The 25,206-nt window shown below is 42.1% G+C and overlaps 1 protein-coding gene across 3 annotated transcripts in view; it reads right to left on the reverse strand.

Annotated features, from left to right (window-relative positions):
- Window positions 1–172: 172 nt before the first annotated feature.
- The window catches only part of FAM210A (family with sequence similarity 210 member A), a 30,528-nt gene continuing 5,494 nt past the window's right edge, over window positions 173–25,206 (reverse strand). For 2 of the 3 annotated variants that reach the window (XR_011807599.1, XR_011807598.1), the window contains exons 2-6: window positions 17,852–17,970; window positions 16,231–16,703; window positions 13,985–14,096; window positions 7,840–12,678; window positions 173–6,875 (exon numbers count right to left, since the gene is read on the reverse strand). Coding sequence is in view for 1 of the 3 variants with exons in the window: in XM_027451926.3 (XP_027307727.1) it covers window positions 12,412–12,678; window positions 13,985–14,096; window positions 16,231–16,679 (828 nt within the window). In the remaining 2 variants the exon portion in view is untranslated. Of the gene's footprint in view, window positions 12,679–13,984; window positions 14,097–16,230; window positions 16,704–17,851; window positions 17,971–25,206 lie in introns of all 3 variants that reach the window. The other variant, XM_027451926.3, reaches the window with a different exon arrangement.

The raw sequence follows: 25,206 nt of genomic DNA on the forward strand, positions 1-25,206 counted from the left end.
CTAGTTTAGAGAATTGCAGATACTCTACTTATTTTTCTAAGCTGTTTGTTCTAGCTATCCCGGGACGGTAGGCGATGTACAAGTTTGTCGGTCCAAGACAGACCGGTCCCCTCGCTGACGGATACCAACTGGTCTCTCGTAGATACCCCTGTCTGTATGTAGCTCTTTTATAACTCGTCAGGCTTTAACCACAGATGTAACGTAGCGACGTGTCGGGATGTGGTCGAGACGGCATTTTCGGTTGGTTTCCAGCTGGCTAGCTAAATGCTGTGCCAAAACTCAGGGGGTCTTGTCCAGGGCCCGGTGAAGCCCCTGGGGAGGCTTCCTGCGGTGCCGCTGGGCTTCGGGTCCGGTCCGCGGCTCGGAGCGCGGTCCTTGGCCAGCCCGTTGTGACTTCTCTGCTGACCTGAAACTCCAGCTACGCATTTGTCTGTAAATATCTTTTTTTAAAGCACTCACGGGCGTCCTGTGTCTGAATGTTGACCACGGTTGTTCTTCTTTTTGTTGTTGTTTTAAAGAAAAGTGTAAATTTTATGGCCAGTTCCACATCGTCAAGCCCATGCAGGTAGCTTGTCTCCATCCCTCTCTCTATCGAGCTGTTTTATCAGTAAGCATGTACCATAGTGAAGTGTGCATATTTTATGACTGTCATTTGTTAACTCATTTATTGTTTGCCAGGGCATAGAGCAGTTGTTCTGGAAGTATGTCTCGCCTGGCCATTTTCATGTTTCTGTTTGCACTGCAGAATAACTTCTGTGCATGAAGGAAGAAAAACAAACAAACAAAAAAAACCCAGGCCTTGACTAGGAAGAATCTTTACAGAGCAAACCTCGTGCTGGAAGAACCTAGGGTATGATTTATCATAACAAAACTTGCATATTGAGTGGACCAAACATGAGCGTGCCTCCTTCTGGAGGCACTGATTTGCTTTGAAGCTGCAGTGGAAAGAGCAGACTCCTGAGTGCATTCACAGCTGTGTTCACGCTTTGCCATTTACCACAAAGCACAGCAGGCAGCCAGGATTTTAAAGGAAGTATAGCAGAAGTTAGGACAGCCTCAGGCACCATAGGCCTGGACAGCAAAAATAATAATAATATCACCTTAATATCTTTTAACAACCTTTTTCTACTTACAGTACCAGGACTATGTAAACATTGTTAGGGATTTTATCTTTGTATCGCTATCGACTGCCCAATGCTGCTGTGCTCAGAGCATTTCATGATGGTATGTACATCAGTCAGGCTGTTTTACTTAAAATTAACCATCAGCTGCCTGGCTTTAGAGTGTTGACCCTCTCTTTGTTGTTTCTTGCTAGTTACTTTACAGTGTAAAATGCTTTATTGCTGTATGGATTTTTTTTTTCTGTATTTCCAACGTTGTGGCTTTCAAGATCACGTTTTCAACATGTCTCTTATTTTTGTCCATTTTGTTTCAAGTTATTCTGAAATATGTACAGCACTATCAACAATATTTACTCTTTCTTTTAAATTTTATTGTTGTAAAAACAGAGCTATTAAAAACAGTAAGTCTTTTTACAACTGTATTGGGATTTCTCAATAGCTGTTCATGTGACGCTATGACAAACCTGGCTTGCTTTAATTTTTTACCTTCTTTTCCTTTTAACACAATTAATTTGTTGCTTATTTTCCACTGTAACTCCCAGTTATATACAGAAAAAGATTTCAACTGTTGTGTATCTGACTCTTTTAATTGAGCAAATGGTGATGTCCTAGTTTTTAGACCTAAGGTCTGTTATTGCAATACTTTTAAAGGAAGATGTTGCTCTAAGTGCTGTTGTTAGTTTTAAATACAGATTTTATGCTTGTTCTTAATACGCTGTGGTTAAACCATAGCAGAAAATTATTAAAAACCATGAAATGCATTTGTCTCCTGTTGAATTTATTTTCTCTTTGAAGTGGGGGAGGAAAAAAAAAAGGGGGGGGAGGGAAACACTGGGGTGGCCCTCTGTAAAATGAATGCGTGTCCTTTTTCCTCCTTGGTTTTCTGCTGGCAGCCAGGTAGCTGATCATGAAAGAGTCAGGGGGTGGATTCAGCCCTTGAAACATATGGGAGGGCTCTGGGAAACGGGTGTTTGGTGAAGCCTTTACATCGGTGCTCTGATTTTTCAGTCTCTGGTGATTAGTGCAGGAATGGTTTGGGGTGTTTCTGCCCCACCGCTGTGCCGGAGGATGGTCCGTGAGAGGAGACAGCTCTGCCCATCACCCACTGTAGCAAACGGGAGACCCTTAATCAAATGAATCAAACTGAATGCCTTCAGTTCCTCCAGCCTGAGGACCCCACCTCAATCCCCCTTAAAGTACTGGGTGCTGGGGGCTGCCCTGGGCAGGTCAGTGCTGACCCACCAAGTGGTGGACAAGCCCCAGATCACTGAGTTGAAGAAATTGGTTCAAAAGCAAACATATAGGATGTAGTTCATGGGGAGACACCACCTGTTAAGAAAGCTAGCACATGCTTTGATAGTTAAAATGAGCAATTGTGGCATGGTATGGGGAAAGGAGGGAGAAGATAAAGGTTGTTAAAAAAATAAAATGGACAAAAGGGTCCTGTGAAAGACATTTATCTTTGGTAGTGCAAGGTAGATCAAAATATCCATGGCTGGTACCTGCCACTTTGCTACTAGAAAGCTTAACAAAATTGGGAAAGAACAAATATTTTCTATTTACGTGTAAGTATAAAGTGCTGCTCTATGTAGCATGATTATTAATGAAATCCTTCTCTCATGTTTCTTACACCTGTCTGTGCTTCCTGGAGCTGGATCTCTGCTGCTCAGATGGGATGCTCAGAGGGAGGCAGTGCTCCCAACCTGGGGCTCTCTCCCAGGCCTTGTCAGGAGGGAGAGTTCTGAGGGAGCCGCATGTTCCTCCTGGTCCATGTCTGACACTCTGCTTGTTATGACACTTTTGTTGTTGTTGCTGTTGTTTAAAAGTAACAATTATCTTTTCCTATAACCAGTTTGCTCTCCCTCATCTACAGCATTTTAATTCTTCCTTAGTACTGAGAAGTAGCTGATTCCTCGGCGCTTAGAAGTGCAGCAAACCTCCAAGCTCCTGCTCCTCCTCTACTGTCTGAACCCTGAACTCCCTGGAAACTGCATTTTTGGAGACCGCTTTGATCTTTTACTTAATCTGGTTTTAATTGTATTTATATTTGTTTTATAATATGCCATTCTGTTTGATTGTGTTTTAATATCTTTGCCAATGGTTGCCGCTCAGAATGCAGCTATAAATGGGGATGTCTCATCTCAGTAGGGTTACTTTTTCCTGTTAAAAGATTAATACAGTGGCTGCTGAAGTCCTGTGAAACCTTCAGGTCTGGCTTCCAGGCTCCCCACAGTATTGCTTCTCATTACAAACACCCTGGTTTTACCACTCCAAACCCTTTTCTTCCCAAGACCACTCTATAATGAGACTTCATTGCTTAGACAAAAATTAATTAGGCTTCTCTCATTATCACTGTTTTGATCGGCTGTGCTTTAAATGAGCTCTAATTAAAATGCACATTTTAAAAACCTTACTGCTGAATCCTGCTCTCACAGCTCGCTTCTACCGCAGTGATGCCCTGCTTTTGTTCAGTTTGCATTGTGCTACTTTTACAGAACTCTAGCACCAAATATAAAAACTTCTCTGATTTTTTTTTCCTTGTTTTCTGCATATTTTTTTTTCCAGACTGACTGCCAAATGATTGCTCCTTAGAACGGGGGTTAGCACTGAGCTATCCAATTCTTTGACATGTGGTAAAAGTGATGAGTTAAGTTCCTTGGTACCCTGTATAGTCTGCAACATTAATTATCCCCAGAATGTTTCAAAACATTTGAGAAACTATGTGAGGAAGTTAAGTGCCTGTTTCTGCTTACCTTAGGTGATACAAATTGCCCTTAACGTATTATTTAAGTTGGAAGGACTGCGGGACCTGCCCCAGTAATGTCCATCACATGCTGAGCTGAAGGCAGCTTTGCTGAGGTGCCAGCACATTTACCGTCTGAACCTGGAGCAGGGCACGTTGAAGGCTCCCTGTCTTTCATAAAGGGTGTAAAACAGAAGATCCTTTCTGTGAAGTACTTTGTGCCCTTCGATGGCTTCCACTGTGAAGGGTTTTGCAGAGAGGTGCTAACGCTTTTTTAAAGACGAGGAAACATGCACGGAGACGGATGCGCAGCTCTCAGTTCGGCATCATCTTCCCATCTCCAGTGTTCGCATCCCACTGATGCTGAGGCTTTTGCTCCCTGCTCACTTCCAGCATTCACGTGCTGCTGTCCCACACAGTGCTATTTTTCTGCATTTTGCTGGTGGTTTCAGGGCTCTAAATAAGCCGTCAGAACATAGCCACCCCTTGTCTGGAGAAAGAAGGCTTTTTTTTTTTTTTTCATGGAGGCCAAAGTGCTACCCTTGAATCCCAGAAGCTCCCTTCAATGCCAACGCCAGATCGCTCCAGATTAATTTAACATTTGCAGACATTGCAGTGATTGACAGAGGAGTGGAGTGGAAAATTCCGGTTTAATCCTGCTCTGTGTGCCACAGACATGGGCTCAGACAGCTTGACCTACATTTAACCCTGGGCAGCAAGAAACTCTTGGGGAGGGGAGCGGGGAGGGGGGGGCAGTTTTCTTCTCAGGGCTCTGAGATTGTTATAGTTTATTGCATGTCCCTGTGTACATGCATACATGTGTAATTTATCTTACAAGTCTCTGAGCACTTCGTAGGCTGAGCCAAGCTTGCCCTGGCTGGCTTTACTCGGTGAAGAAGCCGTATGAGCCAAGCAGGAAAGTGCTAATGTGCTTGCGTAGCCTTTCAGCAGGGTTTATGGCAACAGCGAAACGCACAGGAGCTTGTTATTTTCTGACAATGGGATTAGGCATCGAAGTGCTTTCAGATTGGCTTATAGCTGTAAACTTTACAGCTCTCTGCAAAAACTGATGAGCTGGTGGCTTTCACTAATGTTTTAGTCAGGAAAAGCCTAACAGGTAAGGCTTGACTGCCTGCTGCAAAGCCACTCGTCCCGTCGCTTTGGCCCTCTTCATGCTGCAAACGAAAGGCTGGGATAAATGGCCTAAAAGTGCAGCCCGTGTGTGCTTTGGGGAGCCGCTGGTGCAGTGTTAGATGCTGCAGTTTCTCAGCGAGGGGCGCATGTTAAAAGCCGTACGGCTGAGTAATAACAGCGTTAGGTGCTCAGTATGCCAGCCCTCTCACCTTTTGAAATTATGCCGCTTATCCTACTGATACTATGCTTGCAGATAAGGGAATATGCGTGCTAGCTCTAGCCATGTGCTAGGCGAAATGGACGCGTTCATCTTGTTTAAAATTATGCTCTGTCAGGAGAGCGGTATTGGGCATGCTAAAATCACCGCCCAACAATAACACAGAAGAAATGAAGTGTCTCTCTGTGGTAAAACTGTACTCTTCCCAAGGTAACTGCCCAGCTGTAATTTAAGCACTGCTACTGCATTGACAGTTTTACTTTCTCTCTCTCCCTTTATTATTATTATTATTTTTTAAAGTAGATTGGCTGTAGGCAGGTGTCTACTCTGCAGATTGCATGCAAATTACTTGAATAGGGGACTTATGCACAACGGTCTGACAACAAAAAATATATTGTTAGTGGTGTTATGCAGAACCCAGAGTACACCTTCTATAACATACTGGTGTATTTCTATAATGTAGTACTGTGCTATCTTTATTTTCATGCCTTTTCCAGTCTAATCATTTCTTACGGGGTGCCTGGGCGAAGAGCAGGGCAGCAGCTGCAGATGCACGGCGGGCAGTGCTGGTTGCTGCCGGCTGCGGGCACGTCACAGCGCCTGCCCCTGAGCCTATGAGGCACGAAGTGCACGTGCAGCATTACTTCTCGTCTGTAACTTCGCTCGTCTTCTCTCAGATCGGGATCCTCGTGAGCCCTCAGGCAGCTCTTTCGGCATGTATGGGCATATCGATAAGAAGTGATTACAATAAGTACTCAGTAAACTCATAGCTCTTGCATCTGGAGCCTCACGGTTGCCCTGAATTTTGTCTCCACCAGCTCTGAGACCCCCTTTAGGAAGACATCAGTAGGCATGAGGGCCAGGTAAGGGCAGAGCTCGCAAGGAGCTTTGTGCTGTCTCTCTGTGCTGGCTTCACCATGCACTGGCTGCCCAGGGAGCGCCCTGAAGTTATTGGGACTGGATCAGGTCCACGACTGCTAAGCCAGCAGCACAATTTCGGTTCAGATTGGGTGTAGGATCACGACTGTTTCAGATGGGGTTGATGCAGCAGCTCCAGTAGAAATTTTATGACTTTATTCTGATTGCAAGAGACTGTAAGATCCTCGATTGGGCTGATGATCAGAAGGACAGGGAATGTCTGACTCCGCAGTGAGTCAGTGCGCCAATGGAGATGACTCAAAAATTGCAGCATGTTTGAGCAACGTGAGCTCATACATACACACACGTCAGGAAGCTGCGGCATGTGTAGTCTGGTACTAAGCGTCCCAAACTTGGATTTAGCACGTTGGTGACCCAACGTTACCAAGACAGTGTCTGGCAGCAGCCCAACCCTTCAGCTACTCCAGCACAAAGCCTCCTAACACACAAACGTTGCCACACAGCTCAGGAGTTGCTCTTAGGGGATGCTGAAGCCCAGAGGTTGCCAGCAGCAGCCCTTGCTATCTCCCCGAGCCCATCCATGTGCTGCTTTGTCAGGGAGAGCTGGGACACAGGAGATTGTGTGACCGTCTCGTTTCCCATATATTTTCCCGTTCTTCAAGGGGCTTCTTTAAGGATTCAGGGCTTCACCTTTAGAAATGGACACTGTCACCACCACTGTTACCCCAAGTTACCTGAGGTAGGTTCTCCTCCAGTGGTGCTTTAGCCTCTTTCTGGCCACCTGGCAAGCCAAAGAAGCAATTAGAGATCTTTCTTTAATTATGTCTCTTTATGAAACTCTTCCCATCATATTATTATTTTTATCCTCTTTATTCCTAAACAAGCCTGTGTACCCTCCCCTGTGTTCCCTCCCCTGTAGCTGTCCAATCAATTCATCAAACTCTAACCCAAACTTAACGCTACGTGGTGCCCTGAGGGCTTGCGAAATCAAGATGTATTCTTTCTACTTAGGAGCTCATCTTCATCAAAATATCCAGATAATTGCCAGGGGATGATTACAGTTCTCTAATTATTATTGTTGCTGACGGTAAGTGGTGAATAAGGACGAATGCTGCTCAGTGCTCTGAGCCGACACCCCGAGGGGAGCACCATCAGAAAATGCGTTTTGACGAGGACAGGCACACGAGGACAGCGCTGCTCCAGGAGAAGATGTGTCAGGTGCCCCGAGGGGCTGCAGTGGGCAGCTGGGGAACCAGGGCTTTCGCTGCTGGCCGGGGGGTGCTGACCTCTGTATTTATGGCCAGAAAAGCCAGAAGGACGCTCTCGGCACCCATGGGAACTGCCCGGTGCGTTCCCCCCAGGGCTGGCTGCCCCCAGCTCGCCCCCACAGTCCAGAACTGGGATGTCAGGGAGTGTTTTGGTCCCTGCCTGTGGGAAAGCCCATCCCCAGTGGTCTGCAGGTGTCAGCTCCTCCTTCACCTCACCTTCTGTGCCTTCTGCAGTGTTTCCTGAGCTGTGCTTGGGCTCTCCTCATCATGTGCTGGCCCAGCTCTGCAGAGGTGTCACCGGCACCTCAAGTGCTTGCCCAGGCACCCCACAGATTAGTCTCCCACTTCTCTGGGCCTTCGCATGGCTTCTTCCTCACCAGCCTGAAGTATTAATGCAGCTCTTCCAGTCCCTGCAATCAGAGCCAGCCCCTGTCCTCTCCTAAATATCTCTGCACCAATGATCCCTGCCTCACTCACCTGCGGAGCTCCTGGCTTTCAGTATCTTTCCAGTGGGCTTTCTCTGAGGTGTGCCAACAAGGAGGGCGTCTGCAGGTTCCCCCTGAGGATATCCAGCCTGGCAGAGGTGCGGGGAGGTTTATACTACAGCAGGTTTGTGAAAGCTCAGCCTGTGCCTTGGGAAGGAAATCCCAGCAGGGATCCCATCTCCAGGCAACGCTCCCAGGAGCTCCAGAGAGGCTCCAGCACAAGCAGGAACCTCGCTGCAGGCGGTGGGTCTGCAGGATGTGACCCAGCAGGGCCTGGATCCCCACTGCTGGCAGAGCAGACAAGGAACCTGTTTGCTTGGCCCCGCAGAGACACCTCTGAGTGCCCTCCCGGAGCTGGATCACAGAGGGCTCGTTTATGCCCCTTTCCTCTCCAAGTGCTGGGGCAGAGCAGAAGGGTCTGGCCCCAGCAATGTCCCAGGAATACTTCGTCCTCAGTCTTTGGGGGCTTGGGATTCTCCTCCAGCCCTGTCTTGTACCATGACTTCAGGTCCTGCCCCATCTTGGGCAGCAGTTCTTTCAGCTCTGGTCCCACCTCAGTTGACTAACTTGGCTCCACTCCTCCCTTCAGCTGTGACTTTGTCTCCTAACACTGCATGGGGCACAGCTTGAACTCCTGCCACCTTCTGGGTTGTATCTTTGGCTCTGGCTCCTATCTGGGATGTTACTTTACCTCCAGCCCCATCTCAGGGTGTGACTTTGGCTGCAGACTGATTTTGGGACTGCAGATTTGGCTCCAGCCCTACATTGGGCTGCTTTTTTGGCTCTGGCTCAATATTGAGATTTTTTTTTTTTTCCCTTGGCCCATTATTGGGCTGAAACATTGGTTCCACCCCAATCTTTCACCATGACTTTGCCTCTGGTCCATGAGTTCAGTTCCAGCTTATCCTTGGGCAATGATTTCATCTCTGGCCTCTGCTTGGGCCATTTCTTCTGCTCCATCCCCTGTTTGGGCTGTGACTTCTGATGTGTTACAAACTTGGCTCCAGCCCTGCTCAGGAGCTTAGTGTGGCTCCATCCTGCACTTGAGCCGTTACTTCAGCTCCAGGCCCATGCTAGGCCGTGACTTTGGCTGTGGCCACATCTCCATAAGCAACTTAGGCTCTGGCCTGGTATGGGGCAGCTTCTCTCCTGTGGGCTATGACTTTGGCTCCACTCCCATCTCGGGTTGTAACTTCTGCTCTGGCCCCATTTTGAGCCATGGCTTCAGTAGCAGCCGCAGTTAGGCCTCATCTTCAGCTCTTGCTCACTATCAGGGCACAGAGGTGGCTTTGGCCCAGTATTAGGTCACTACTTCATCTGCAGCTCTCCTGCTTAGGAGGCTACTGTGGCTCCTGCCCCCTGTTTGGGCCATTACTTTGGTTCAGCCTCACCTGAGCTGCAGCTTTGGCTCTGGCCCCATTTTCAGCCGAGACCTGGCTTCAAATTCATTGGGCTATGATTTTCTGCTCTGTCCCTATCTTGAGCTCCAACATCAGGGCTGGCCCCATTTGGCCCACATCTTTGGCTCCAGCCCCAGTTTGGGTTGTTTGCCAAAATCTTGGCCAATGGCTTCAGTTCTGGCCCCATCTCTGGCTGCAACATCAGACCCATCCTAATCATGGGTTGTGATTTCAGCTCCAACCCCATCTTGGGCCTCTGGCTTGGGTCTGGCCTGATCCTGGGTTGCTGCTTTGACTCCGGCCCTGCTTGGTCTGTGGCTTTGGCTTGGGCCTGCTAGCAGGTCATGGCTTTGGCTCCAGACCCACTTCTGTCTGTGGCTTCATCTCCAGCATGATCTCCAGTTTTAACTTCGGCTCTGGCCCCATACTAGGCTGTGGCTTCAGCTGCTCTTATCTTGGGCAGCGACCAGCTCTGGCCCCATCTTGAGCTATTTCTCCTCTGGACCCTACTCAGGCCCCTGCTTCTGCTCTGGTGCATGTTCAGGACATGAATTTGCCTCCAGCTCTTGCTCAGGCTGCTACTTCAGCTCTGGCAACATCTCAGGCCATGACTCTGGCTTGAACTTGGCTCAAGCTCTTGCTTGGGCCATGCCCTCAGTCCCACCACGGGCTGCTAGTTCTGCTCTGGCTAGTTTTTGGGCTGCTGTTTTGGCTCTGGTTCCAGCCCGGGAACTCTGGCTCCAGCCCCATCTCAGGCCTTAACTTTGGATTCAGGTCCTCCTTGGGTGCTGCTTTGGTTGCAACTTCAGATCCAGCTCCTGCTCTGGGAGCACTCAATGCCTTCACAGCCACTTTTATCAGTGGTGCAGTGGAGAAGACAGAAGTGGGCAAGTCACCAAAGCAGCACTGGACTGACTCCGCATCAGGCTGACTTGAGAGGTCACCTACCAAAACTCCTGGCCATTGGTACAACCAAGCATTTAACTAATAGTCACAGAAGGTATTCAGGTGGAATTTTCAAAGCCTCCAAGATTCCCCTCCCATTTTGTGTAAATCAAACCATAGACGCAATTCTGTGCTTTGTTAACTGGGTAGAGGATGTGGCCATCCCAGAAACTCCTCTGGGTGGCTCATGCTGCAGACTGACCCGAGTAGCTGGATGAGGCACTTACAGCTGGCCAGAATGAGCTGTTCCTGTGGCTGCAGGAATGGTCACACAGGACAGTCCATAGCATGTAGTTAGGACAGGAAGTCTTAACTTACGTTTTGAGGGCTACACAACCACCCCAGGAAACTGCCCTGTGCAAGTCCTGCCCCACGCAAGGAAGAGATGAGGCCCAAGAACCACACTGCGAGGTCCCAGCTCCTGGCCCCAGCCCCAGCAGCATGACTAGGGTGGACTTCAGCATATTTTCTCTTGGTTTTCCTTTTTCACAGCCAGTGTTGCCTGTGTCCTGCAGCATTATACAAAGCCTAATGTCAGAAAAATGTGTGCAGGGATAGTAAGAAAAAAATTTTACACTAAAATAGAAAGGAGGAAAAGCAGCTATTAGCTCCAGTCCTACAGCGGCGTTCACCTCAACAGCCTAAGAGTTCATAGTTAGAGAGAGTTACTTTTTAATAGTATTTATCAGAAACATGGCACTTTACATCTTCAGGGCACCAAATATACAGTGATTATTCCTCACAACATCCCTGTGAGGTAGGCATTAGATTGCAGTTACTATTTGACACGTGGATAGAGACAGAGAAGTATGTAATCAATCCTCCACAATTAAGTTAATGAAGTTCAACCCAGTTACACATGGACAGGACCTTAGTGACTTGAATGAAAACATTGAAGTGTGGGGCTAATAAAGTATCAGCTATATTCTTTCATCCTAGTCAGTTACAAGGCTTAGGGTCCAACTCTGTTGCTTCCCCATATCCCGCTGCAAAAAAACTACCTTTGTTGAACAAGACATACATGCAGAGATTTGCTAGAAAGTGAGGTCTGTAACAGAAGTAGAAAAGAACCCACTGGAATTTAACCTAAATTTGAATAAAAAGAGAGAAGTTTGCCTGCCCAGTCAAATAGAGCAGATTCAAATTTAGTTCTACCATTTCAGCTATAAGTATTTGCTCGACCTAAAAATCTCAGGAATAGAATTCTGGTAGACTGACTGCTGTCTCAGAAATTATGGTTATTTTAAGGTAAACTGTTCTACTGACATCTGGAGGATCCTTGAAGAGGAACTTTTGGGTTTAACTCTAACTTTGTATGTATTTAAAAAGTCACATTAGTATACCAATTGCTTGAGTAAACTTCTCTCCTGGATTTTTGTTGTTGTTGGTATAGGGCTACCATGAAATAGAACAGCTTTGTAAACTTTAACATAATAAAAAATCTTAGTTTTTAATACACTATTGATTCATTTAGTAACTTCCTACTGTAAATCAGCTTTAGAAAAAAATAGTACACTTGACAGTATGGCTATTGCGATTAACTCATCTTCCTATCACTTTCGGTTGAGATTTCTGAAGAGATGCACTTTCCAAGAAAGGTCTCAACCTGTAAACTGTCACAGATCAGCTGAAGTCGAGCGTAGCTATTATAAATTCATTCAGACCGAGTAGGTAATCCTTTCGTTCCTTCATGTGCAGTATCAGTGATAATGGTCTGTCTCCACGCTGAGAGATGATCATGATTAAAGAGGTCTGGGTCCACATACTTTGAAACCCAAAATATGTTTTCTTTCCCAGTAGAGAAATCTTCATTCTCATTTAATGGAAGATTCAGCCTGATGGAAAAATGGCTGTGCACTAAGATGGAGGAGGAGTAAAGTAGTAGCTTTAGGAAGAAACCATCTTCATTTTGATGGAAAAAAATGGTGGGTGGGGAATTAACACTATCACCACTAGACATGAACTTCTCATCTGAGATTCATTTTTGCTTCTATAAATTGAAACTGTCACAACTGCTCCCTCGCAGAAAACTTTAGCTTTTGTGAATACACAGGATTTTTAAATCCACAGCGCAATTGTAGTTTCCAGACAAAAACAAAGAACACCAATAAAAACAAAAACAAACAAAAAAGAAATCTCAGAAGTGCACTTTGTATCTCCTGCCTCAAAAAAAGGTTAAAGTGCTGAGTTAGTTATATCTTAAAAATTAAGCATCTCTCCTAGTCCTTTATTTTTTTAAAGGAAACTTTATCTTTGGTTTCTTGTATCTTCTCCGTAATTTTATCCTTTGTTTCCTCCATCTTCTCCGTAATTTTATCCTTTGTTTCCTCCATCTTCTCTGTAATTTTATCCTTTGTTTCCTCCATCCTATCTTGTAGATATTCCTTTACCGGTGGTGGTGTGGACATATAGCCACTCTTACGTAGATATTTAACGGTGATGGACGTTCCTCCCAAAGTCACGGTATATCTGGCAGGAGTTGTAATCTTAAAGAAACCAAAGAATAGACCACATGAATAAAACAGGACAGTATTATCCACCAGGTGGTATTTTTAATATTAAGTATCTTGGCCAGTGTCAGATACTAAAAATATCTTCTATTTATAAGGAAATAAAACAATTAACAGTACATTCTCTACAAATGCACACCTTTTACACTAAGTATTCTTTTCACAAACTAGCACAAGCGTTAGACTTCCCTTTTAAAAAGCCTCCCTGTGCAGCTTGTGGGAAGAGCATTAGGTGTCTCAGAATGCAATTCAGAACAGCCAGTACATGAGCAATGAACTATAAAAGCAAAGAGGAAATAATAACAACAAGATATGCTTTAAATTCTAAAATTCATGAGAGTATAGGCATCTAACATTCAGTCCAAAAATAAGACTTGCATATAGACAGACAGAGCTAAGAGAGACCTTCAGAGGTCAGCTAATCCAACACATAACGAACTAGGTTAGTTGTTCCAGAAAGTTTAAATAACTTGCGTTTTTTCAGAACTTCAAAGATAAAGCATGCAAAATCTTCCATTTGCAACCTATTTTAGTACTTTCATGCCTTGAAAGTTTCTTCCAAATCTCACAGCTGTAATAAAATCTTTTTATTTAACCACATTTATTGATCTCTTTCAGGTACAGGAGTAACTGGAAGAACAGTGCTTTCATGTTTTGTTTGGAAAAAAAAACAAACCTTAAAGTAAGAGATAAATAGTACATTGGTTTTCTTTCCAGATATGATGAGCTGCATTTGAAGTGAATACAGTACTTTGGTTTTGTATGGTCTGACACATTTCAGGCTCCCAAAACACAGATTTTGCACATAAAACAACAAACGAGACCCAAACCTGAATGTAAGTAATTGATCCAAGTGGACAATGAAAGTACTTAAGAATGATAGAGAACTACAATAGAAAGACAAACTAATTCATCATCTAGGATAAAAATACCCTTACTTTTATCTGGAAATTGTGAAGTATTTAAAATTTACTTTGCTATCCCAGTTAATTATTCCAGGGATACAGAGGAACAGCTTAATTGTAATTAAATCTCTGAGGGCAGACAATCATCCTGCAGCAAACAAAGAAGTTATTTTAGAAATACAGATAGATTCCTTAAAGGAACACAGAGCCCATACCAACTTTCCAGTGACTATTCCTACCACAAAAATGAATGCTGGAATATGTGTAACTATCAAACAGAGAAAACAGCATTAATTCTTTCTGATCTAAACAAACAAACCCTGTTTATTTCACTGGGCAAGACTTAGAGCTTGTTTACAAACCATCCAAATACTTACTTTATACAATGCATATGCAGTTAGTGCATTTCCACTCTGGGAGTTTTTCAGGATGCTTACTATGCTGTCTGGTAAGCCAATCAACTCTAGGAATGGAACAACATTCACTCCTCTACCAAAGAGAAAAAAAAATGAAAATGAGTAGGATGACACTTGAAACACGAACAGCGATTTATAGTATCATTTCCATTCTTAAACTCCATCCTACAATCTTTGCAATTTGATAGCAAAATATTTTTTCCATCTAAGCAATACACTTAAAAGGTTTATATTTTTATACATACAGACAAATTAAAGCTTTTTTGTTCTGCATTCCACCAAGAGGCAGCTCATTTACATTATCCTTGTTGGATAATATATCAACTACAAACTTACCTGTGTCTGGCTTACTATGTTTGGAGTTAACGTAGTGGTTTTAACACAGCTATTTAGGCTCCAGTTGTGCAACCTCTGTTTTGCCTATTTTTTCCCCTGTGGAAATTTCAGACTAATCTGCAACATGCCCAGAAGTACAAAATCCAGAGTTTAGTGTGCTGCCTTCATTTTTAAATGAAACAAATGGAATGTGGCAAAAGAAAAGGAAGCATAAATTATATGCACAAGACAGGAGGGCTTTTAAGCCCATCTATTCCACCTGGTTAATGCAAAGTGGCAGAATAGATAGAGGAGCTCCTGTCATAAAACTTCTTTCTTTTTGAAAATGAGTGAAACTAACATCAGCATAAAGAAAAACTAAAGGCAGTCCTTCTTTACACTGTAGTAGAAAGCTACACACCACTACAGAAGGCCTGACTTTCCAGTAATTAGAAATGTTGTATTATTATCATCATCATCCACTTCTAACTAAAATTTTCATCATTTTAAGTGTCCTGTGCATATGATAGCTTTAGCATCAGGAACAGGAGCAGGTAGGAGCTTTCTACCAGTTACCAGGATCTACAACCTGAAGGCCTATGCTCAAAGTAGAAATTGGAGGAAGATCTGGAAGACAGCGTTAATCAATGGTATTAAATAAACCACCACAGTTTAGTCTTGTGTCATGAGCAGTCATTCTCAAAGTTATTTTTCCACTTCCAGAGGGTGCTGTTGCCGTAGCATGACATATCAAACCTTTGTTATAATTAGCTTCTAGTTAAATATTTCAGTTGCTTTCATCCGTCAAATATGTATTTCAGCAGCTAACTTAGTGTTTGATGAAAACTCGATCTGAAATATCTGGATGTGAGCATCAACCTGGATTCATCCAAAGCAAAATATTTTTAATAGCTCTGGACCTTTATTCTTCTGACAAGCTAAATTTAGAATGACATTTGGATCTATAGCTCCTAGAAAGGGCAATTATGCCAGCTGTTTAGAGTAACTAAAACAAACAGTTGTGTGGTAAGGCATTCTGATGTCAAAGCCCCATTCTTGCTGCCACAAACTGCCACTGTTTCATGCTTTCTATTATTAAATATACAACAGCAGCAATCCAGAGATAAACATTTACTTATATTTAGCAAACCATTTGCAGATAGATAAAACTTCTTTTATCTGAACCAACAGCTTATAGCTGATGTTTTTTCTAATAAATGCCATTTTCCAAAACATTATCTGGCCCACGCTATAACTGAAAGAAACTGAAGTTACAAGAATATTTATTTTTGGCCATAAAAGTATTTAGTTTCCCATTCAAAAGTCTGGGCTACCCCAGCAATTTTTACGGTAAAGGGAAGGAATACAGGAAACAAACAAAAAAGGCAAAAAGATAAACGTGTTTTGTAAGGAGCTCAGAGTGAGGTAAAAGATTTGAAAGTCCAATGATGGGGGAGGACTGTGGATGAATGGAGAAGGAAGTGGTGAAAATCCTTCAAATACAAAGACAAAAAAAAGCACAGGTCTATAAAGATCTCATCTAGCAACTCATAATCAGGATTCCAAATCTTTATTTTTATCCTGTGAAAGGTTACTAATCATTTTGATGCTGTTTACATCCACGCATATTTTGGGGAGACTGACATTTCTCCAAGTGTAAGAGAGACATCTGGTGTACAGAAATAACTGCACGATAATGGTACGCACACGCCACTCTCACAAATCCAGTACTTCAGTATTAACCTTGTACTCCAGGTAAAAACGTAGGCTCATTTCCCTGTTAGATTTAGAGGCACTTTTTAACACGGAGTAATAATTTATGTCCTTTCACCAGTGTGAGTCTGTCTCAATTCAACAACAGTATTGAGTAGTGCAACAAAATACCAACTTACTTCATGGCTGCATAGTAAAACGATCCAAACCACACCGTGGAAGTCACAAGATGAACTGGAATCATGACTTTTCCATACTGTTTAAAAGTTTTCTTGAATCTTTGAACAAGACTAATTGATTTATCTTGCAATGGATCGGGATCTGAAGAATCTGTCTCTACGGGGCTCTGCTTGGGTACATCAGCAGCTGAAGTCAAAGGATTCCTCTCTTCTGATACTTTGGGAGGAGAGTCTGCTGGCTGCGATGACAAAGCACTTTTCTTTGAGGTTAACAGTGCTACACCTGCATGAAGACATCGTTTAGGAGGGTCCAGTGCCAAAATCACTTTGCACCCAACATTAGATGACACTGATTGTCCTTTTATGCACTGAAAGACGCTACTGCGAGGAAAAACCAAACACATCCCATGCGCCAGCTGAGATGCTGTATGTAATACACTCCTTTGCATCTTGATGAAATGTGGCCAACTTTTCTGTAGAGAAGAAACAACAGGGAAAGAGTAAACTGAAATGCAATTTGTTATCTGATTTGTAATTCCTCCAATGCTACTTGAAATTCTGAAATATGCTTTCTATTCTATTTTAAAAGGCTTTATCTTCCTTTACAGAAATTCTGTTATCTTCTAGAATTAAGCAAATCGTTTTAGGTCTCACCTCATTAGTAGTCTGAACTATAACGTCCACTTCACATAGCACACTATGCCCCTCACAGCTAAAATGCTCACTCTACTCTCTCAAAACATTTTCAGATGTTTAGTGCTAGCTACTGCTTTTATCTGCATAATATTGCAGAGCTGTTGAAAAGGTACCCTTGAAAGTTCACTTCTAGAAGCAACTGATAGTTCAAGTGATACTTCCAGCCTAGACAGATATAGTGTGACCTTACTGAAGTGCTTTGGTAATGGTGGGATGTACCTTAAAAAGGTGTTATATGTAGTATAATTAACATTAATTTTTGGTGTTCTACGCTATTTAAAAGTAAAAATTCATACAGTAAAAAAAAAATAAAAATTAAGTCTTAATAGTAACAAACCTAACCACAATAACCTGCCAGTATACATCTATTAGGAATTGGGCTGGTGCTGTTGCATGTTGTGAATTAAAAGAACAAAAATTAAACTGTAATCTCCCAAATACTGCAATAAAAAGTGCATTTTAAAACTGCAGTTCGCCTTATGATTCTGAACACTTATCAGTTATTCTTGAAAGTTTAGAAGAACCAATCACTGAGAGGTGCCCCACAACACAGGACAGGAATTTTGTACAGTGTGTATAGTAACTTGTAACTGCAGATTACTGAACAACTAACTTTCCTTCCCACCAAAGAAAAGCACCACTAGTTGATTTTAGCTAACTAACACCAGCTAAGTCAGTTGCATTACAACTTGTAAATCGATCATGGCTTTCAATTTTTAACTACCATAACAACTCCTCATACAAACCAGAAATCATTGAAGTTTACTTGAAACTCCATCGTCATCTTCACATCATCTTCTCCTTCACCTATAGCTTTCGGATATGTATTAACCAGGTGTTTTGATAGTGAATTCATCTAGACTGTTGAAAATGATCAGTAATTCATAACATAAACAGAGGTTTAAAAAAATGGAGCCATACATACCCCTTACTACTTTCCAGATACTCAACAAAAGGTATGATAAAGGTCGTGTCTTCAAAGAGTTGCTACTCTTCCACTTGTTCCCTGCCTTTCACAAGTATGTCTTCAACATATTGACGACTCTGTCAAAGTGGAAAAAGGGCACATTTAGAGAAACAGAAAGAACAGCCAACTGATACTATTGTTTTTGTTCAGCCTGAAACCTTGCTTAATGAAGAAGATACCAGTGCAATTTCCTTTTTGGACTCTGACAGAACAAATGACAGTTTCTTTTCTGTGTAGCTTAAGAATTCTTGAACTATGAACTAGTGTTTCCTTCCAAGAGGTAAGTTTCATAGTCCAAAAGGACTCCTGTTGGAACATTCCTGCCTGTATATTTTCTAGATATTTTAATGTAATTATTTTTTATGTAATTATTGTGCTCAAATTAATTGGAATTACTAGAATTACGATGTTTGATGCATGGAAAACATCAGAGGAACGGTTCCAAACTCCCTGGACACATCTATCTTGCATGTGAAGTGCAGACACCCATTTCTAGGGAACTCATATTAACAGAGGAGGTTACTTCATCATGGGGGAAAACTGGACTCTTGTTTCTTTGTAAAGCAGCGGTTACTCACTCCTGCTGAATTATGAACTCAGTGGGAGCCAAGAAGTGCTGCTGCTTGTAGAGCAGTAAATCATCTACAGGTTCTGCCTCTCAATGAGACGGCCTTCTGTAAGAACTCACTGGAAGCAGCAACTGCTTGTTGTATTTCTGTTTTTATGAGAAGCAGAGCTTCCTGCTGAATTCTTAGATACTTAGCAATTCTTAAATACTTAGATTCTTAGCAATTGTTTCTATAAACAAAAAGCGGTGAAAACACTTGATGATACTTCTTCATATACCAACCACCTTACTGATTTATAGAAATTATAATAAACCATAAGAAAACTACACAGCTTGCCTATAGCCCTTTACACTCCTCTCCTGAGGGTTGACACCCCCCAGGACTGTTTTCCCCTCACTGGCAGCGCACAGCACTCTGAGCACCTGCCCCAAGCAGGTTTCCACCACATCCGGCCAGCAGACCCACAACAGATACCTATCAACCTACGTGGACCTTCCACTGTACCCCACTGTTCTGCTCTCAGTGGATGGTTTCCTATTCCCAAATTCCAAAGCATCTTTGAAAATTACCACCATACAGCATGGGGAAAGCAATGCTGATTCTCTCTCATCACTAACAGGACTCTGCAATCTGACAGCCTTTGGAGGAGCTCATTTGGCCACGCAGAGACTAATGATACAGCAGCAAGAGGAAACTGAAAGGTGTTCCTGCGTTTTCCTGTTATTAGCATTTCTCAGAATGCTGTTTCTAGGTTTGCTGTCTAGCACCTACTGATGGCACAAAAGCACCACTGCTACACACCTCTGATTCACTGCTATAGCTGCAAAACACTGTGGTTAGAAATGGCTTCCAGGACTTCCCCCCCCAAAAAAAAAAACAAAAAAAAACCCACCACACAACAACAACAAAAAACAAACCCAAACACCAACAAACACAAAGCAACCCCAAAAGGTTGCAATTCCCCTCAACAGGAGGAAGCAACAGGTCACTACTATGTGCTCAATCTTCACAAGTCAGCAGCTAACACTGCTGTGACTGGTGAGTGAGTTTCAGGGTTGCTGCTTGTGAGGGTAAGTGCCCTTCGTCACCAGACTGGACAGCAGTTAAGACTGCCACCGCTGGCTGAAAGCAGGGGGAAAAGCAGGGCCACCAACAGGACCTGCCACAACGTTTTTGTTGTTCCTTTGTCCTCAGACAGACTTGGAGCTTGTTAACTAAAGGGTTTTTCTCCAGGATGCCAGACCCTCCAGGCCAAAGGAAATTTTCTGACCATCTGCATAGATCCTGAAAAGGTCCCAAACCTTGTAAGCACAGATGAAAGTAAGTTCTAGCTGATATTCTAAGAACTACCTTACTTTTTGCTCCTCCCCTTTAAAAACCTTTTGTTAGATACTTAATGTATAAGGAAAGGTTTAGATGTAATAGAGCTTATGTTTTAGAGAATAAAACAGGTATTTCAAAACAAGGATAGAGTTCTCCAAGAGATCCTACTGCTTTATGGGTACTTGTTTTATTTTTACTTATTTAAAGGAACATGAGAGACTTTTGATGTGTAAATTGAAGATGACAATATTGTCACATAGCACTACAAGACTAAAGGAAGAAAGAATTAGATTTACAATGGTTACAGCAGGGTATATGAAAATCAATTGAATAAAATAAATTATTATGGCATGCACTTTGTAAACTGATTTTAAAGCAATGACTACTGGTAAAGGGGTGATGAGTGCAGCTGCTCAATTGTACTGTTTTAATTACTCGTCTCACCATTGCAAACAGATCTTAAACAGGACAGACAATCCAAAGTGCACAATAAGTGTCCGGAATTTATAAGAAATATGAAATTGTAGTTGTTTCATCCTTCTAAAACATGAGAAGGATATAGATCAATCTGTCCTTTACGATGTGATGATGTGATTAGTGAGAAGTTCCTAGTATCCAGTACATTCAACAGGCAGCAGAACGCAGCATGTCAACCCACAGCTTTGAGGCATAATTGTATTCTTTAAGAACAGTAATTTCCTCAAGATAATCATTAGTAATGTGAGTTATACAGTTGCCCCTGTAACTTTCAGTTTTGAAAACCCCTCAGATTCTAAGAAAGGACAGTAAGCTAGACATTATCCACAACTGCACTGGGTGACTTTTGGAAAAATATTTGTTAGTTTTAATGTATTGCTTTTATGCTATTGCATGATGCTGCAAAAGCACAGAGAAAGACAGAAGCGAGAAGCTTCAAATACGAGGGTGGAAAAGCTGGTGGGATGCTGCATGACAATTGGGCAGGGGAAGGTATTTTAAAGCATCTTAGTTTTTGCATTAGGTTTATCCACAGTATGCCACAAGCTAAAAAAAAAAAAAAAAAAAAAAAGGCAATAAACAAACATGGAGATGTCTAAGGACAAATACAGCTGCTCTCTGCTATAAGAATCTCATGTAGTCAGTAACCAGATAGACGCTAGCAGGACAAGCTATGAAATAATCTATAAACACTTCTTGGATAAGGTCTCCTCTGCAGTGCTGTCATGTTCTGGCCAGCTATTTAGCAGCATCTCCAGCTGGCTGTAAACCGAGCTGAAGAGATCTTGGCTGTTCAGGACACACTCCTGGTTGGGATTCTTGGACATCCACTGAGTTTCTGAAGGCACGTCTGCCTCATGACAGGTTATTAACAAGCCCTCTGACATAAGGGAGTGCTCTGGTGGCCTCCTGAGTAAAAGTACAGTTCAGCTCCTCATCACAGTGCCAGAGGCTTTGTTTGGGAAACTTTTATACTGTTGTAATTTAGAACAGCTTTCACACAAATCTGATGTGCTACAGGAGCATCCTGTCTCTTGTATTTGCGCTGCTAAGTCTTGGAAACACAGTCAGTGGTTACTAGAAAGTAGAGATTAGACTTGCTTTTACTCCTGAGGACAACAGGATCCTGAACAGAAGCTCAGGATCTTTTGGCGGCACAGAGCTGGGCTGTATGACTACCCTGAATCGGTGGTTTTAGCAATGTGCTAACATTTTAAGCAAAAAAGGTTCAAGGATCATTGGAAAATGCAGAAGTAACAAGCAGGCCAACACAGGTACAGCAAAGAGTGCTGGGGATATCTGCTCTTGGAAAGGGAAGTTATGTCAGAGAGAACGTTGGATGAAACTTTCATTAGGATAGTTTGTATAAAAATAGTTACCCTTTCATAATTAAAAAGTTTTGAGCTACCAGTGAAAATAAAATGTGAAAATGGGGTGGATGTAAGACTGAACCTTTTGCCATCTAAGTTCTCTTTTGTAAAAGAGGTCAGAAAACATCTGGGGGAATTGAGGGCATAATGTAAGTAGACTAGCCTGGTTTATTTTCCCAGTTCCACAAGAAACACTCTGGACACAATATGTAAATATGGACGAATTTAAAGCACTTATTCTGTTAGCGTTTGAAAACAGAACATTAATTATACCACTGGAGAGTTCCCACTGAAAATCCATGAGCTTTTTCCACTCCCCAGGCACCATTCTCTGAAACCAGAAAATTAATTTACATTCCTGTCAATTTTAGTGCAAAAATCAAGGAAACTTTGAGGTCTGTGTTGTATATATAGCAGAATTTGGAAAGGACACAAACCACATTCTCAGAAATCCTTTCCAGTTCACCTTTTAGATTGCGTAAAAAGTAAATGCACAGAGATCCCACGCAAACAGCCAGGTTAATAAGAAAACCTTTATATTGAATAAAAAATATAAGCAATATAATAAAAAAAGACTTGTTTCACGTTTAAATTGTTCAACAATTTATTGACAACATTTTAAAAAGCACATTGCCAAACATTACGTTAATAAATCAAGAAGGAAAAAAAAAAAAAAAAAAAAAAAACTACTGAACTTAAAATGTTGCCTAAAAAAGCTGGGGACTCATTTTGAAACCGTTGTAGCAATAGTGCAATATATGTAAAGCATCATTGTTTTTTCTAAACACGACATAAAATGTAGCTATAAACCTCATAATAACTGAAATGCTTCAGCATAGCATGCGCTCACTATCCATGGATGGGAAATGGCAGCATATTGGGAGTTTTTATTCTTTGCATAAGTACTTCAAGAGAATATGAATAAGCATTTAAAATTCATATTTCCGCTTTTACTACTTCTGCAGTATCCTTAATACAATCTGTTATTCATTCAAACCTAAGATACTTGGCTGTAATTTGAAGTTTGGGCATCACTAGCTGCCTCATCCTGCCCATCACTCAGAGCTGCCTGAAAAATTGAACGTTTGTGTTTTAGGCCAAAGGGAGCAATGCAAACCGAGTCATGCTGAAATTTATTAAAATCTTGCTGAAAGTCATCACATCAAAACACAATACAAGGGTAATCTTACAGACGAATTGCTCTAGTAAGTTAGGCATGATGGAGGCGGAATGGGCTGATCTCTGTATCATTACTTATTAAATGCTAAGCGGTATATTTTACACTTATCATATTACTACAGTTCAATACTAATGTAAGCGCAATTTTTTAACCTTCATTTTTATCTAAACTACTGCAGTTCTTGCTTAAACTTAGTAATGTTTTCAGTAACTTTGGTCAAGAAAGTAGAATAAACCCTTTGACATAAGATGCCTAAATACATGGCAATCTCCACTGCTAACGTGTTCAGATGCTTTAAGTCTTGGTAAGCACAATAAAAACAGCTTTTAGGCAGAATAGAAGTTCTTGTAGACCTTTCTATATAAATTCTGAACACTGGATTCAGAACGGAAATAAAGCAGGAGAACCTAATGCAGTGTCTGTGCTGAATTACAGAACTGGAATGCTAAACAGGAGGCTTAACAGCTGATCTGCACCCCATCAATGTGACAGCGGTATCCCTCTTCTCCTGTACGCTGAAAAGCATCGGATCTCAAGCTTGCACACAGTTGAGCATAACATAAAAGCGTGAATGTTCTCTCCCCAATTCTTTTAGACAAGTATTCAGTTGTGTGCAGTGCTTTCTGCTCTTCAGAACTGTTTTAATATCTGGAGCTATTCTATGTTTCAGCTCTGAACTCCGTTCAGAGCTGAGAATTTCCCCCGTTCAGAACTTTGCAGCTCTGCAGTGCTGAGCATCTAGGCCGGGTTCCTTCATTCTTAAGTTTCACTCTGCCCTCTACTGAATTTTTCCAAAAAGTACAGCTCTTGTACTAATACTACAAAAGGTCTCCCTACTCTGGTTCCTTCCAACAAGTGTGAATCTGCTTGATCATTTCCTATGTTGTTTCTGGATATAAAAACGAAAACAGAAGACAAACCAGCCTTCTGAAGTGCTATCTGATTTGAGCTTTTTAGCACAGTCCATTTGTTACTCTACAGACACATCTGTAATAAGCAAGTTAGGAAGTTACATTCTTAGAAGGTAACTAAACTTAAAACCAGGTACATACATCTATGCTAAAAAGGCTGAAAACCTCACTTTAGCTCAACACAGAGATCATATCTGTCTGCTTATTCTTTTGCCTTCCATGCATGACCTTTCACTTTAAGCGAACAACCAAAATCAGATCTATTTCTCTCTCATTCTTATTTCACTCCAATGTAACAAGTTTCCCAAGCAACCCCTAGTAGCCCCTTTCATCCTAAAATCTTTCAGCGTATCATTAGTTTGTTCCCCTCAAAACACTGGTGGTTTTCTTTCACAGGGTTTTCAACCAGAGGGCCATCGCATGGAGGTGTGTGGGGTAGGTGTGCTCAGCAATGGGAAGTTTCTAAGAGGTCTGCAAAAGATAATTCCCATAAGTGAGCCTCACATTAGGGCAGTTTCACAGAATCATCTAGGTTGGAAGAGACCTCCAAGATCACCTAGCCCAACCTTTGACCTAATACTAAAAAGTCCTCCACTAAACCATAATCTAAACATTTTTAAAGACCTCCAGGGATGGTGACTCAACCATCTCTCTCATCCTGCATTGTGACTACCAAAACCTCCCCCCCTTTCTGGTCTTGATAAATACCATTTTTGCCACCTCAGGTCTTCACAGGTCTCTCACCTCACTGCTCTGTGTCCCTTCCCTCTGTAACCAGACTGTAGTCAACAGTACCAGCTGTAATTAAATTGTTATTTAATTTTGTTGTAAGTTAAATGTTAGCTAACATAACCTACATATAAAACATCAGAACTCAATGAAAACAGCATCCCCCATCAAATTCACTAAAAGTGAGTAAAGACTTCCAGAGAGCATGCTCAAGGAAAAGCAAGTGAGTAAAGACTTCCAGAGAGCATGCTCAAGGAAAAGCCTTACAATTAGAAACAACACAGGAACATATGTAAAACATCCCCAAAACAAAAGCAAAATACCCCAAACCAATCCTCTTGTCCTCCAACCACCAACAGAACTTCAATACCAACAGAATCAATCCACAGTGCAAAGAAACATTAGGTTCAAGGTTTTCTTTTATTCTTTCACTAAATTTCACATTTTCAAACACTGAAAAAGCTGTCACTTTTTTCCCAGCAAAAAACACCGAACGATCATCTTTCAGCAGAATTACTGTTGGCAGACATTTGCTTCCAGTACAAATCTTTTCTAAATATTCCAAGCGTTGAATTCTCTGTTGTGGATTCAAACTTCTCCATATGGGTAGTATCAATCAGAAAACCTTGAAAAATTACGCGTGAAGAGGCTGATCATAACATTTACTAAACAGACAGATGTTCAAAACCACATTCGTCATCTAATTTTTGGTAAATGCTGTTCCCTACATCTCTACAAACAAGCACGACCTGTC

This window comes from Anas platyrhynchos, chromosome 2 (assembly GCF_047663525.1).
Source record: "Anas platyrhynchos isolate ZD024472 breed Pekin duck chromosome 2, IASCAAS_PekinDuck_T2T, whole genome shotgun sequence".
Lineage (NCBI taxonomy): Eukaryota > Metazoa > Chordata > Aves > Anseriformes > Anatidae > Anas > Anas platyrhynchos.